This window comes from Pristiophorus japonicus, chromosome 2 (genome assembly GCF_044704955.1).
Source record: "Pristiophorus japonicus isolate sPriJap1 chromosome 2, sPriJap1.hap1, whole genome shotgun sequence".
Taxonomy (NCBI): domain Eukaryota; kingdom Metazoa; phylum Chordata; class Chondrichthyes; family Pristiophoridae; genus Pristiophorus; species Pristiophorus japonicus.
The window spans coordinates 359,582,881-359,599,232 of NC_091978.1; the positions used below are offsets into that span (position 1 = coordinate 359,582,881).

The 16,352-nt window shown below is 46.8% G+C and overlaps 1 protein-coding gene across 2 annotated transcripts in view; it reads right to left on the bottom strand.

The window, feature by feature from the left end:
• Positions 1–16,352, bottom strand: part of npnta (nephronectin a) — a 101,948-nt gene that overhangs the window by 63,267 nt on the left and 22,329 nt on the right. For both annotated transcript variants that reach the window (XM_070872645.1, XM_070872635.1), the window contains one exon: positions 10,211–10,303. In XM_070872645.1, coding sequence (XP_070728746.1) covers positions 10,211–10,303 — 93 coding nt within the window. The remainder of the gene's footprint in view (positions 1–10,210; positions 10,304–16,352) is intronic.

Consider the following 16,352-nt stretch of genomic DNA (forward strand, 5'->3'; position numbering starts at 1 on the left):
AGGCAGGGAATTCCAGAGTTTAGGGCCTTAGCAACTGAAGGCACGGCCGCCAAAGGTGGGGCGATGAAAATTGGGGTGCTTAAGAGGCCAGAATTGGAGGAGCGCAGATATCTCTGGGGTTGTAGGGCTGGAGGAGATTACAGAGATAGGGAGGGGTGAGGCCATGGAGGGATTTGAAAACAAGGGTCAGAATTTTAAAATCAAGGTGTTTCTTAACCGGGAGCCAATGTAGGTCAGCGAGCAGAGGGGTGATGGGTGGTGCGAGTTAGGACATGGGCAGCAGAGATTTCGATGACCTCAAGTTTACGGAGCGTGGAATGTGGGAGGCCGGCCAGGAATAGTCAAGTCTAGAGGTAGCAAGGGCATGGATGAGGGTTTCAGCAGCAGATGAGCTGAGGCAGCGGCAGAGTTGGACGACATTATGGAGATGGATATTTGAATAACAGTATATTTGTCACATAATTGTCATCACAAAGAAAACACTTGCACATTCTTCATTATAATTGTTAAACTGATGTAAGTTTATGGGGAGCAGGCAGGGAAGTGTACCCGAGTCAATGATTGGATCAGCCATGATCGTATTAAATGGCGGAGCAGGCTCGAGGGGCAGTATGGCCTACTCCTGCTCCTGTTTCTTATGTTCTTATGTTCTTAAAGAAAACAGATGGAGATGGAAATAGGCGGTCTTAAAGACCCTTCACCATCACTCATCTGGCTGACACTTGGTTCGCTTTCTTTGAGAACATAAGAACATAAGAAATAGGAGCAGGAATAGGCCATACGGCCCCTCGAGCCTGCTCCGCCATTTAATACGATCATGGCTGATCCGATCATGGACTTGGGTCCACTTCCCTGCCCGCTCCCCATAAACTCACATCAGTTTTAACAATTATAATGAAGACTGAGCGAGTGTTTTCTTTGCGATGACAATTATGTGACAAATATACTGTGGTTATTCAAATATCGAATTACGTCACATCATTCTCCTGTGCTTCATTTATCCCCCACCCCACAGACCATTCGTGGACCACCTGGAATTATCATCACCATCATAGGCAGTCCCGCGGAATCAAGGGTTTCGGATGCCCCCAAAAGTTCATCACCATCCTCCGCCTGCTCCACGATGACATGCAGGCCGTGATCCTTACCAACGGATCCATTACAGACCCAATCCACATCCGGAGCGGGGTCAAACAGGTCTATGTCATCGCCCCAACCTTTTCTCTGGAATTACACCTGCATTTGACATACACAAGCTGAATACTGACTAAGTTACCCTATGCTTGGATCCAACACAGACAGTAACAATAAGGACAGCCAGCGGGGGTTCTAGATGGTGATTAGCATTGGAAACCTTGCCCGTCATAGGCCAAGGGTCAGCTACCCTACTGCGACCCGAAGATAAGCGAACTCAGCATATGCCAGAGATCAGATCTGACACCTTCCTGCTTTGAATGGCTCAGTAACTCACTGCCTTAACCAAGTAAGCCTGTGGATGCAAGTTGTTATTATGGGATTTTGAACTCATGACCTTGAGGTTGCTAGTCAAGTGCCATAACGATGCCACTACCACCCACCATCAGTGCGCCATGGCTGCAGTGTGCACCATCTACAAGATGCGCTGCAGCAACTCGCCAAGGCTTCTTTAACAGAACCTCCCAAACCCGTGACCTCGACCATCTAGAAGGACAAGGCCAGCAGGCGATGGGAATACCACCACCTCCAAGTTCCCCTCCAAGTCACACACCATGCTGACTTGGAAATATATCGTCCGTTCCTTCATCGTCGCTGGGTCAAAATCCTGGAACTCCCTCCCTAACAGCACTGGTGGAGCACCCTCACCACACGGGCTGCAGCGGTTCAAGAAGACAGCTCACCACCATCTTCTCCAGGGCAATTAGGGATGGGCAATAAATGCCGGCCTTGCCAGCTACGCCCACATCCCAAGACCGAGTAAAGAAAAAAATCGTACAAGCTGCTGATTTGTCCACTGGTCAGAATGTTCGTCCTTTACGTTAACTTATTAAACATGAAGGTTGGTGTCAGTGACCTTGGTTCATTTTATGAAAAGTGAGGAATTCTGCTGTTCACACAGACCGCTATATACACAAACCGAGGACAGAATACATGAAGACTAAACAAGTTGGACACTCTGTTTAGGTTTTATTTTGTGTTAACATTGCAAACCGTGCTTTTCCTTATTTGGTCAAGTCATGTGGGTTTGCCCATCTGAATTAGCTCATTTTACTATTTACAGCAATTGTCAATCAGATTTAGCTCCAATCAACAACTCTATTATAGATATTGGGTCAGAGGGTTCTGATTGGCAGTGATAACTTATGCAATAAACACAGTTTCATCATTGTATGTCAAAGGTACTGCAAAGTCAGAAGAATTAGCAATGACAGAATTCTTGTTTCATTGCTAAAAATTGATGCTTATTAGGGTGAGGGGGAAGTGTCAATGCTACCAAATGGAGACCTTTTGTATTTCAGGTGTCAGCTGTGGCTCAGTGGGTAGCACACTCACCTCTGAGTCACAAGGTTGTGGGTTCAAAGTCCCACTCCAGGGACTTGAACACAAAATAAAAATCTAGGCTGACACTCTGAGGGAGTGCTGTGCTGTCGGAGGTGCTGTCTCTCAGATGAGATGTTAAACCGAGGCCTTGTCTGATCTCTCAGGTGGATGTAAAAGATCCCATGGCATTATTCTGAAGGAGTGCAGGGGAGTTCTCCTGGGTGTCCTGGCCAATATTTATCCCTCAATCAAAAAAACAGATTATCTGGTCATTCTCACATTGCTGTTTGTGGGAGCTTGCTGTACGCAAATTGGCTGCTGCCTTTCCTACATTACAACAGTGACTGTAAAGCGTTTTGGGATGTTGTGAAAGGTGCTATATAAATGCGAGCTTTTTATACACCCATAGTCAGCATCCAGCTCTCCCAGGTCAGGCGCAGCTCAGTTAGGTACAGAGTAACCCTCCCTCCACGCTGCCAAACAACAGGGGAGGGGGGTGAAAGGTCGCACAAATCATCCAATATTGAATTGGCAGACCATGTTCCACACCGTTCGATTTTTTCCATCTCAAGACCAATATCACCCCCAATGTTTGTGTCACCCCCCCTCCCCCAACAAACCCCATTGCACCAGTGTGGCACATTTTCATTTCCCTCACCAGTGAGTTTGTGACCTCTCTGATTGAGATTGCCAATTAGAATCAGCGCCATGGTACACAGCACAGAAGGAGGCCATTCGGCCCATTGTGTCTGTGCCAGCTCTTTGCTAGAGCAATTCAAAATGAATCCCGCCGCCCTGCGTTCCCCTCAGAGAATGATATCCTCCTCCGCTTCAACTGTTTTCTCCCAATTTCACTCCTCACTCTCAGTGAATCTTAAATTGATGATGTTCCATCACTGATTCCCCAATTACAGTTACCTCTCCTTGGCATCATCCTGGTGAACTGACACGGAACACGCTCTACGGGTTTGATGTCCTTTCTATAACCAATGGTTTGTACAGATTTCTCATTACTTCTTTATTCTTGGCACTAGAGAGGGTGCAGAGGAGATTTACTCAGATGCTGTCTGGAATAGAGAATCTTAGTTATGAGGACAGATTGGATAGTCTGGGTTTGTTCTCATTGGAACAGAGGAGGTTGAGAGGAGACCTCATCGAGGTGTAAAATATTGAGGGGCCTGGACATAGTGGATAGTAAGAGTCTATTTCCATTGGTGGAGGGGGCTATTACGAGGGGACATAGTTTTAAGGTGGTTGGTGAAAGGTTTAGAGGGGATTTGGGGGGGTGGGGGGGGGGGGCTTCTTTATGCAGAGGGTTGTGGGGATCTGGAACTCGCTGCCTGGAAGAGTGGTGGATGCAGAAACCCTCACCACTTTTAAGAGATGCTTGGATGGGCACTTAAAGTGGCGTAACCTGCGGGGTTACGGACCTAGAGCTGGTAATTGGGATTAGACTGGATGACCTTTTGTTGGTCGGCGCAGATATAATGGTAAGTACTGCCGGGAATAGAATGCAGCCAGGGTGATCTCATGGACTAGTTTCGATCGCCTGGATGGGTCGGAGAGGAATTTTCCCAGATTTTTTTCTCCTAAGTTGGCCTGGGTTTTTATCTGTTTTTTGCCTCTCCCAGGAGATCACACGGCTCCGGTTGGGGTGGAGTGTAAATGTTTTTTAGTATAAAGGGTGTTGCGTGTGGGGCGGACTGGTTGGGCTGGGTGCTCTTTGCCTTTCCGTCGTTGTTCATGGGTTTGGATTTAACCTTTAGGGCTGCTGACCGAGGGCCGTGCGGCTCTTTGTCGGCCGACGCAGACACAATGGGCCGAAATGGCCTCCTTCTGCGCTGTAAATTTCTATGTTTCTATTTATAAGACTCAGCGACGCCGATTTTTTTTGTTAGGTACATGAACCAACTGGGATGGGATGGGAACAGGCCTGAAAATGGCCTGGGGAGTGGAAGCATGTGGGCTGTGTCTTCTTCACTGGCACCTCAAACGTACCTCAAGTGACCACTGATGAAAACCTACTCTGGTGTCTTCTATCGTGAGACGGACCCTTAACAGCTGAAGGAGATTTCCATCCCGTCCCCATCAGTCTGACAGATGGATTTGAACCCAGGTCTGAAAGGTGAAAGGTTTCGCATCATCCAGCCCCCTTTGTACGCTTCCTTTTTTCAAAAATAAAATAATAACGGCAAAAAAGCCCAGCGTTTTATAATCTATTGGGTTCTGTGCTCGCCGGGATTTTAGTGCACCGATCGCTCGCAACTATTAATGACAGACTTGGCCCGAACCCCTCGACAAACGCCTCTTGCTGCTTGCTGCTACGTGTGGTTCTCCTAGTTTTGTCAGTGGGGAAGGAGGTTGTGAATGAACAGCTCATTTCCCCTCTGGACAGGGGTCAAGCCCCTGGTGGCTTGGTCCTCATCTATCAGACGAGCGGTCTGGCTTTCCTCTATGAACCTGAAATCTGTTTTTAGTTTTTTTTTTTAAAGTCTACCTTCTGAGTTCTGACTGAAGCTATTAGTATAGACAGTAACAGAACCCACCAAACAATTGGCAAGCATTTAATCCCCGGGATTAAACATATCAATGCTTAAAAAGAAAGTGAGTAATAACTCTCTAAACCCAGGAAATTGTGTGTCTACAATTCGACCTCTAAGTGGGCAGCAGATGGTTATTCTTAAACATTTACCGATTCAAGTAGTATGAGGAAAGATACTGTTAGCCCAGGTTCAAATCTCGCTGGGGAAAAAAAATATTTAGTCTTGTATAAAACAATTTTGATGTATGAGTTGGAGGAGAGGAGAAAACAGTTATATCACGCATTGAGCTAAAAGGAACAGAAATAACTTGCATTTATATAGCACTTTCCCGACCTCAGCACGCCCCAAAGCGCTTGACATCCAATTAAATACTTCTGACGTATGGTCACTGTTGCAATGTAGGAAACGCGGCAGCCAATTCGCGCACAGCAAGCTCCCACAAACAGCAATGTGATAAAGGCCAGATAATCTGTTTTAGTGATTTTAGTTGAAAGATAAATATTGGCAAGTTCACCATGGAGAGTGTTAGATATGTAGACTTGTATTTACTCTGTACAGCCACCAGAAGGCTCTTCCCCTGGAGTCCCAAGAGATCCCATAATCCCTTGGGAGCACAGGTATTTAAGGAGGCTTCACAGGTTGGAGAGGCACTCTGGAGACCTGCAATAAAAGACTACGGTCACACTTTACTTTGAGCTCACGTGTTCAGTCTGACTCTTTCTCCAGAGAGCTCCCGTGCTTTTCTTTGAAATAGTGCCGCACAATCTTTTACATCCACCTGAGATGGAAGGCGGGAGCTCAGTTTTAGCCCTTATCGCTCAGCAGTAACCTGGCGGGTGGGCAATTAAAATAGGCAATGGCTCTTCCCTGTCCAACAGCAACAGCCGCCATGATCACAACATCCACCATTTTAACCTGCTCCCCTGAGCAGGCAGCAAGGACACCCTGCTGGAGCCAACAGGGTCCTTCTTCACATAAGCATGTTGCAGCCCGATGACATCATTGAGATCTGACTGTAATTTTAACTCAGGCCTGAGTGGGGAATCCACCTGGCGTTAAAATTGAGGTCATGAGATGATGAGCCTGGACATTAGGTGAGAGCAGATCAGGCTTGGCCACGATGTCCCCTTGTGGTGGAATAGTCAACACACACTTCCTAGTCCCAGCACAGGTAGAACAGTCAGTCTAATAGAGCACCAGCTATTAGCACCCAGGGACAGTACCTTCACTATAACCAGTGGCTCCAGTGGTGCTGTGAGGAAAATTTGAACATGAAAGCTTTATCTGTAAACACACTTGCATTTCTATAGCTGCCTGATCTCTTCTCATGGTACCCAATCTCTCTACAGCTTTCGAATTTATGGTTTCAACACGGAAGGATGTAACAATCTTCGTTCTTTAATCTGACCTCCCCACCCAATGCGATTGGTATATAATGCTCTGCTCAGATAGTAAACCTGCTAATTACACCTCCTGTGAAAATAACCCCAGAATTAGAGCAATATTATCTTAAAATACTTCAGAGGACAAAGGACCCATTTAAGATTCATTCAGAGTGTTTGCTCCAGTCCCTAAAGGTTATGAACGGAGACATTTTTCACACAGTTCTCAGAGGGGCCGTTGAAAGATTTAACCTGCAGAATCTGAGCTCTGGGAAATCAGTACATAAAATAAAAGCCATGAAGCCAGAGTGTGTAGATTTACAAATACATCAACAACAACAACTTGTATTTATATAGCGCCTTTAACGTCCCAAGGCGCTTCACAGGAGTATTACGAGAGGGAAATGTTTTTTGACACCAAGCTGCATAAGGAGAAATTAGGGCAGATGACCAAAAGTTTGGTCAAAGAGGTAGGTTTTAAGGAGCGTCTTGAAGGAGGAAAGAGAGGGAGAGAGGTTTAGGGAGGGAGTTCCAGAGCTTGGGGCCTAGGCAACAGAAAGCACGGCCACCAATGGTTGAGCGATTATAATCAGGGATGTTCAAGAGGGCAGAATTAGAGGAGCGCAGACATCTTGGGGGTTTGTGGGGCTGGAGGAGATTACAAGATAGGGAGGGGTGAGGCCATGGAGGGATTTGAAAACAAAGATGAGAATTTTGAAATCGAGGCGTTGCTTAACCGGCAGCCAATGTAGGTCAGCGAGCACAGCTATTTACCAAAAAATATCACCTTACAGATTTGTGCAACTATTAGCAGTGTACATAAAAAATCTTTCTACTGGGAACAGTAGCATTGTGGTTCTGTTACTGGACTAGTAATCCAGAAGGTCTAGATTACTAGATGGGGAATTAAAATTCAGTTAATTAAATAATTCTGGAATAAAAAGCTAGTATTAGTAATGGTGACCATGAAACTACCGTTTTGTCTTTAAAACCCCATCTGGTTCACTAATGTCCTTTAGGGAAGGAAATCTGCCGTCCTTACCCGGTCTGGCCTATATGTGGCTCCAGACCCACAGCAATGTGGTTGACTCTTAATTGCCCTAGCAAGCCACTCAGTTGTATCAAACCGCTACAAAGAACGATGGATCAAGATCCCCCTTCTCAAGTGCATTTAGGGATGGACAATAAATGCTGGCTTTGCCAGCGACGCCCAGAAACCATGAACAAATAAAAAAAATGTTTTAATTCAAAATCATTATATACATCACCAGGTGTATTTCAGGAACATGCAACAGTGTAAACATGTTTTAGCTTCAACATGTGTGTATAAAAATAGATAGTAAGAGTTTCTACAGGTATATAAAAAGGAAGAGAGTAGCTAAAGTAAACGTTGGTCCCTTAGAGGATGAGACTGGGGAATTAATAATGGGGAACAGGGAAATGGCAGAGACTCTGAACAAATATTTTGTATTGATCTTCAAGGTAGAAGACACTAAAAACATCCCAATCATAGATAATCAAGGGGCTTATAGGGAGGGAGGAACTTAAAACAATTATCACTAAAGAAAAAGTACTTAGTAAAATAATGGGACTAAAGGTGGACAAGTCCCCCGGACCTGATGGCTTGCATCCTAGAATCTTAAAAGAAGTGGCTGAAGAGATAGTGGATGCATTGGTTGTAATCTACCAAAATTCCCTGGATTCTGGGGAGGTCGCAGCGGAATGGAAAACCGCAAATGTAACGACCTTATTTAAAAAAGGAGGCAGACAGAAATCAGGAAACTATAGACCAGTTAGCCTAACATCTGTCGTTATTAAGGAAGCAGTAGCAGGACAGTTGGGAAAGCATAATAAGTCAAGCAAAGTCATGGTTTTATGAAGGGGAAATCATGTTTGACAAATTTGCTGGAGTTTTTTGAGGATGTAACGAGCAGGGTGGATAAGGGGGAACCAGTGGATGTGGTGTATTTGGATTTCCAGAAGGCATTCGATAAAATGCCACATAAAAGGTTACTGCACAAGATAAAAGCTCACGGGGTTGGGGGTAAGTTATTAATGTGGATAGAGTATTTGGCTAACTAACAGAAAACAGAGAGTCAGGATAAATGGGTCATTTTCCAGTTGGCAAACGGTAACTAGTGGGGTGCCATGGGGATCAGTGCTGGTGCCTCAACTATTTACAATCTATATTAATGACTTGAATGAAGGGACCGGGTGTAATGTAACCACGTTTGCTGATGAGACAAAGATGGGTGGGGAAAGCAAATTGTAGGAGGACACAAAAAATCTGCAAAGGGATACAGACTAAGTGAGTGGGCAAAAATTTGGCAGATGGAGTATATGTGGGAAAGTGAGAGGTTATTCACTTTGGCAGGAAAAATAAAACAGCAAATTAGTATTTAAATGGAGAGAAATTACAAAATGCTGCAGTACAGAGGGACCTGGGGGTCCTTGTGCATGAAACACAAAAAGTTAGTCTGCAGGTTCAGCAAGTGATCAGGAAGGCAAATGGAATGTTGGCCTTTATTGCAAGGGGGATAGAGTATAAAAGCAGAGCAGTCCTGCTACAACAGGGTATTAATGAGGCCACACCTGAAGTATTGTGTACAGTTTTGGTCTCCGTATTTAAGGAAGGATATACTTGCATTGGAGGCAGTTCAGAGAAGGTTCACTAAGTTGATTCCTGAGATGAGGGGGTTGACTTATGAAGATAGGTTGAGTAGGTTGGGCCTATACTCACTGAAGTTCAGAAGAATGAGAGGTGATCTTATTGAAACATATAAGATAGTGAGGGGGCTTGACAAGTTAGGTGCCAAGAGGTTGTTTCTCCTTGTGGGGGAATCTAGAACTAGGGGGCATAGTTTCAGAATAGGGGGGTCACCCATTTAAAACAGGGATGAGGAGGAATTTCTTCTCTCAGAGGGTTGTAAATCTATGGAATTCTCTGCCCCAGAGAGCTGTGGAGGCTGGGTCATTGAATATATTTAAGGTGGAGATAGACAGAATTTTGAGTGATAAGGGAGTGTAGGGTTATGGGGAGCGGACAGTGAAGCGGAGCTGAGTCCCAGATCAGATCAGAATGGCGGAGCAGGCTCGATGGGCCAAATGACCTACTCCAGCTCCTATTTCTTAAGTTCTTATGTTCTTATGTAACTACAGTTTGGTATATCGGAGATGTATGGCTCTTTTGTCTATGAACTCACGCCTATTTTACTGTCGAGCAAAACAAACTACTGATAACCGTGTATGCAATCTCTTCATGGGAAAGATTGGCACAGTGCTGATTCTGGTTGTCATGTTTGTAACCTTCACATAACTGTAACCAATATGTAACAACACTGTACACTGTATACAACGGTGAAATACACACCTTGACCACAGGGGTTGAACTTGTGGGAGACACTCCTTACCTGGTCAGCCAGGTACTTAAAGGGAGGTTCCACGCAGGCTCAGCACTCCTTGGTCCAGGGAATAAAGGTGCAGGTCATGAGTGACCTTGTCTGCAGTGACCTTGAGAACTCTACACTGGTCCTCTGCATTCCTTCCTGACTAACCAGTCAAAGTGTAGCAAGTCACTCAGTTCTACCAGATCAGCCATGATCTTATTGAATGGTGGAGCAGGCTCGAGGGGCCAAATGGCCTACTCCTGCTCCTATTTCTTATGTTCTTATGTAAGTGCTCGCCCAGAGGCACTTGGTGAGATAAGAAAACTCTTCAGCATTAGATAGCGCTATTTTTGATTGGCAAAACCAGGTTTTTCGTTCTTACCTTGATTGCAGGTTTTGCCCATGTACCCTGGGTAGCACTTGCATCTATTTGGTCCCACACACTCGCCGTGCTTACATCCATGTTGGCACACCGCTGGTGAGAGCAGAATAAACAAAGTTAACATTTAAACAGATCGAACAATAGCTTTGTCGGCTTGGCAAGCTCACCATCACGGAGTTGTCCTTTCATTCCCGACGAGGATACCATTTCAGGAAAGTAAATTCTACAGGACCAATCCAACACACCACAATTCCATAGCAATAACATAGAATTAGCTGTGGATTCCTCGCTCACATATCACTCTATTCACAAGGACAATGCCACTGTTATTCTGACTTTGATAGGCAACATTTAACCTTGAACAATTATATAACCAATACATTTAGAAGGCATGTTTGCAGAACAAGTGCCAGCATTGTTATTCATCTAAAATTAAACAACGCTGTCTCCGTATTTTGCTTTTCGAGTTTGAAACCTGCTCCCGCTGAGACGTCAACATGTCTTTCCCTGGAATTTACCTCACCCATCATTGAAAGGCACATGTTACAAAATGGCTGCTCACTTCACAATGGCCACCTGCTTCCTGCTCAGTTGACAACACACACACCTTTGAAGTGTTGCGATGGCGTAGCTGTAAGTCTCACAGATGGCAAGAGGTGTAGTGCTGGGCTGATAACTACATCTGTTAGAGATTTAGAATAAGACAGCACAGGGACTTGCCTCCAAATGGAAGAGTAGTGCCGTTGGATTTGACAGGCCCTGTGAAGGGACATTTTACTATCTGCAAAGTTCGAGCTATTTTCAGTCAGGATGCATGGCCCCGTCTTATCATCAGAACGTTGTTTTGCTGCATAATGCCAACCTATCTTAATATATAAATACATAAAGTATCTTATAATAATACAGGGGAGCAGAGCCCATGGCAGAAGGTGCACTGCCGGGAATGGTGCAGGGCCACACAGTGCAGGAAAATCCAATCCTTGGTCTCTGCTGAAGTTAGCCGCTCTTAGTGGAGCACCGGCAGAGAGGTCGTGGTTGGCCTCAGCACCTTTGGACGCTGGGGTGGGGGGGAAGGAAGTGCTGGTGGAGAGGAATCAGCCAGTGTTTAGCCCTCTCGATCGTTTTCCAATGACAGCCCCGCTGGAAAAGGCACGGCTGTGGACATCGGCTTCAAACGCCCTCCTGTCACCAAAGAGCACGAGCAATGGGTGAGGTAATTGAAGGCTGACGGTACTGTTAGGCCCGAGTGAGTGAGAGCCTCCAGGGGATGATGGGAGAACATTGGAAACGGAAAGTAGGGGGCACTAAGGGAATCAAGTGATATGGGGACAGGGCAGGAAAGTGGAGTTGCTGCAGAAGGTCAGCCGTGATCTCATTGAATGGCGGAGCAGGCTCGGGGGGCCATGTGGCCTCCTCCTGCTCCTATTTCTTACGATGGCAGGGTGCAGAGGGGAATGAGCCGCAACGGTGATATTTCCAGCCAAAGTAGAAATTGTAAACTGGAAGAACAATAAAATCTAAAGAAACTCACTGACTGTAAGGCACCACTTAAAGTGATCAAGACTGAAACCCATTTTTATTTTTATTCTTTACCTGGCAAAAGAACCAGAGGGAAGATGAGGAGAGTTCTTTTTACGCAGCGAGTTGTTGCGGTCTGGAATGCGCTGCCTGAAAGGGCGGTGGAAGCAGATTCAATAGTAACTTTCAAAGGGAATCAGATATATACTCGAAAAGGAAAAAAAATTGCAGGGCTACGGGGAACGAGCAGTGGGAGTGGGACTAATTGGATCGCTCCCGCAAAGAGTCGGCACAGGCAGGAAGGGCTGAATGGCCTCCTTCTGTGCTGTAAAATTCTATGATTCTATGAATTCTCCCATGACAGAGGAGGTTAATGAATCTGGATTAACTATGTGGTTCTCATGGGACATCAGTAACTTTCAGTGTCCCCACATCTAATCTCTGCAATAATTTCTGTATAATGGACAGGAAATGGACAGGAGAACGAATAGGGTGGATAAAGGGGAACCAGTGGATGTGGTGTATTTGGACTTCCAGAAGCCATTTGACAAGGTGCCACATAAAAGGTTACTGCACAAGATAAAAGGTCACAGGGTTGGGGGTAATATATTAGCATGGATAGAGGATTGGCTAACTAACAGAAAACAGAGAGTCGGGATAAATGGTTCATTCTCGGGTTGGCAATCAGTAACTAGTGGGGTGCCGCAGGGATCAGTGCTGGGACCCCAACTATTTACAATCGATATTAACGACTTGGAAGAAGGGACTGAGTGTAATGTAGCCAAGTTTGCTGACAATACAAAGATGGGAGGAAAAGCAATGTGTGAGGAGGACACAAAAAATCTGCAAAAGGACATAGACAGGCTAAGTGAGTGGGCAAAAATTTGACAGATGGAGTATTATGTTCTAAAGTGTGAGATCATGCACTTTGGCAGAAAAAAAATCGAAGAGCAAGTTATTATTTAAATGGAGAAAGATTGCAAAGTGCTGCAGTACAGCAGGACCTGGGGCGTACGTGTGCATGAAACACAAAAGTTTAGTATGCAGGTACAGCAAGTGATCAGGAAAGCCAATGAAATCTTTGCCTTTATTGCAAAGGGAATGGAGTATAAAAGCAGCGAAGTCCTGCTACAGTTATACAAGGTATTGGTGAGGCCACACCTGGAATACTGCGTGCAGTTTTGGTTTCCATATTTACGAAAGGATATACTTGCTTTGGAGGCTGTTCAGAGAAGGTTCACTCTGTTGATTCCGGAGATGAGGGGTTGACTTATGAGGGAAGGTTGAGTAGGTTGGGCCTCTACTCATTGGAATTCAGAAGAATGAGAGGTGATCTTATCGAAACGTGTAAGATTATGAGGGGGCTTGACAAGGTGGATGCAGAGAGGATGTTTCCATTGATACGGGAGACTAGAACTAGAGGGCAGAATCTTAGAATAAGGGGCCACCCATTTAAAACTGAGATGAGGAGAAATTTCTTCTCTCAGAGGGTTGTAAATCTGTGGAATTTGCTGCCTCAGAGAGCTGTGGAAGCTGGGACATTGTATAAATTTAAGACAGAGATAGACAGTTTCTTAACCGATAAGGACTTAAGGGGTTATGGGGAGCAGGTAGGGAAGTGGTCCTGAGTCCATGATCGGATCAGCCATGATCGTATTAAATAGGGGAGCAGGCTCGAGGGGTCATATGGCCTACTCCTGCTCCTATTTCTTATGTTCTTATGTTCATATGTTCTTTATGTAAATGGAGAAACTTAGAATGGCAGGCTGTATTTTCTTCCATTTTCAGTGTTCATTCAAAAAAGTTTTATAAATTGCTTATAATTTTTAATTCCATTGCATTCAATAGCCTGCCAAGAGTTGAAGTGTGAGTTGTGCATTCTATGATACTGTAATTCATATTGACCTTAACTTTTCCCCTGTTTGTTTTAAGGTGCTCTTATTGTGGTCGGGGGTGATTGAACGTCGCTGACTTTTTGTTGCATTTGGAGAAGGAGCGAATATAAAGAGCACCCACCGGCTCACCAAAGGGTGCGTCTTTTACTGAAAGAGCTTTCATCCTGTTCCTCGTTATAAGTGGTTCTGGAATTGGACAATGCAAGTTGATAAGAGAATGTAAAGCAGGAACTTTGAGCAGTGAAGGAAATATAGATATTGGAAAATGCCTTTACGATAATGTTCTCCACATATGAAAAGGAAAAGTCTCACTTTAGTGCATAACGCCCTGCTTTGTGTAAGTGGTAATCATTTGTGATTAGCGTGAGGCGGTGACTAGACGGGGCGGTGACTAGACGGGGCGGTGACTAGACAGGGGCGGTAACTAGACAGGGGCGGTGACTAGACAAAGGCGGTGATTAGACAGGGGCGGTGACTAGACAGGGGCGGTGACTAGACAGGGGCGGTAACTAGACAGGGGCGGTGATTAGACAGGGGCGGTGATTAGACAAAGGCGGTGATTAGACAAAGGCGGTGATTAGACAGGGGCGGTGATTAGACAGGGGCGGTGATTAGACTGGGGCGGTGATTAGACTGGGGCGGTGATTAGACAAAGGCGGTGATTAGACAGGGGCGGTGATTAGATAGGGGCGGTGATTAGACTGGGGCGGTGATTAGACTGGGGCGGTGATTAGACAGGGGCGATGATTAGACAGGGGCGGTGATTAGACTGGGGCGGTGATTAGACTGGGGCGGTGATTAGACAGGGGCGGTGACTAGACAGGGGCGGTGACTAGACGGGGCAGTGACTAGACGGGGCGGTGACTAGACGGGGCGGTCTCTAGACAGGGGCGGTCTCTAGACAGGGGCGGTGATTAGACAAAGGCGGTGATTAGACAGGAGCGGTGACTAGACAGGGGTGGTGACTAGACAGGGGCGGTGACTAGACAGGGGCGGTGACTAGACAAAGGCGGTGATTAGACAGGGGCGGTGACTAGACAGGGGCGGTGACTAGACAGGGGCGGTAACTAGACAGGGGCGGTGACTAGACAGGGGCGGTGATTAGACAGGGGCGGTGACTAGACAGGGGCGGTAACTAGACAGGGGCAGTGACTAGACAGGGGGCGGTGATTAGACAGGGGCGGTGATTAGACAAAGGCGGTGATTAGACAAAGGCGGTGATTAGACAGGGGCGGTGATTAGACAGGGGCGGTGATTAGACAGAGGCGGTGATTAGACAGGGGCGGTGACTAGACAGGGGCGGTGACTAGACAGGGGCGGTGATTAGACAATGGCGGTGATTAGACAGGGGCGGTGACTAGGCAGGGGCGGTGACTAGACGGGGGCGATGATTAGACAAAGGCGGTGATTAGACAGGGGCGGTGACTAGACAGGGGCGCTGACTAGATGGGGGCGATGACTAGACAGGGGCGGTGACTAGACAGGGGCGGTGATTAGACAGGGGCGGTGACTAAACGGGGCGGTGACTAGACAGGGGCGGTGACTAGACAGGGGCGGTGACTAGACAGGGGCGGTGACTAGACGGGGGCGGTGATTAGACAGGGGCGGCGATTAGACAGAGGCGGTGACTAGACAGGGGCGGTGATTAGACAGGGGCGGTGACTAGATAAAGGCGGTGATTAGACAGAGGCGGTGATTAGACAGAGGCGGTGATTAGACGGGGGCGGTGATTAGACGGGGGCGGTGATTAGACAGAGGCGGTAATTAGACAGGGGAGGTGACTAGACAGGGGCGGTGATTAGACAGAGGCGGTGATTAGACGGGGGCGGTGATTAGACGGGAGCGGTGATTAGACAGAGGCGGTAATTAGACAGGGGCGGTGACTAGATAAAGGCGGTGATTAGACAGGGGCGGTGATTAGACAGAGGCGGTGATTAGACAGAGGCGGTGATTAGACGGGGGCGGTGATTAGACAGAGGCGGTGATTAGACGGGGGCGGTGATTAGACAGAGGCGGTGATTAGAAAGAGGCGGTGATTAGACGGGGGCGGTGATTAGACAGAGGCGGTGATTAGACAGGGGCGGTGATTAGACAGAGGCGGTGATTAGACAGGGGCGGTGATTAGACAGAGGCGGTGATTAGACAGGGGCGGTGATTAGACAGAGGCGGTGATTAGACAGAGGCGGTGATTAGACAGAGGCGGTAATTAGACAGAGGCGGTGATTAGACAGGGGCGGTGACTAGACGGGGGCGGTGATTAGAAAGAGGCGGTGATTAGACGGGGGCGGTGATTAGACGGGGGCGGTGATTTGACAGGGGCAGTGACTAGACGGGGGCGGTGATTAGACAGGGGCGGTGATTAGATAGAGGCGGTGACTAGACGGGGGCGGTGATTAGACAGGGGCGGTGATTAGAAAGAGGCGGTGACTAGACGGGAGCGGTGATTAGATAGAGGCGGTGATTAGAAAGAGGCGGTGACTAGACGGGAGTGGTGATTAGACAGAGGCGGTGATTAGAAAGAGGCGGTGATTAGATAGAGGCGGTGATTAGATAGAGGCGGTGATTAGACAGAGGCGGTGATTAGATAGAGGCGGTGATTAGATAGAGGCGGTGATTAAAAAGAGGCGGTGATTAGAAAGAGGCGGTGATTAGATAGAGGCGGTGATTAAAAAGAGGCGGTGATTAGAAAGAGGCGGTGATTAGATAGAGGCGGTGACTAGATAGAGGCG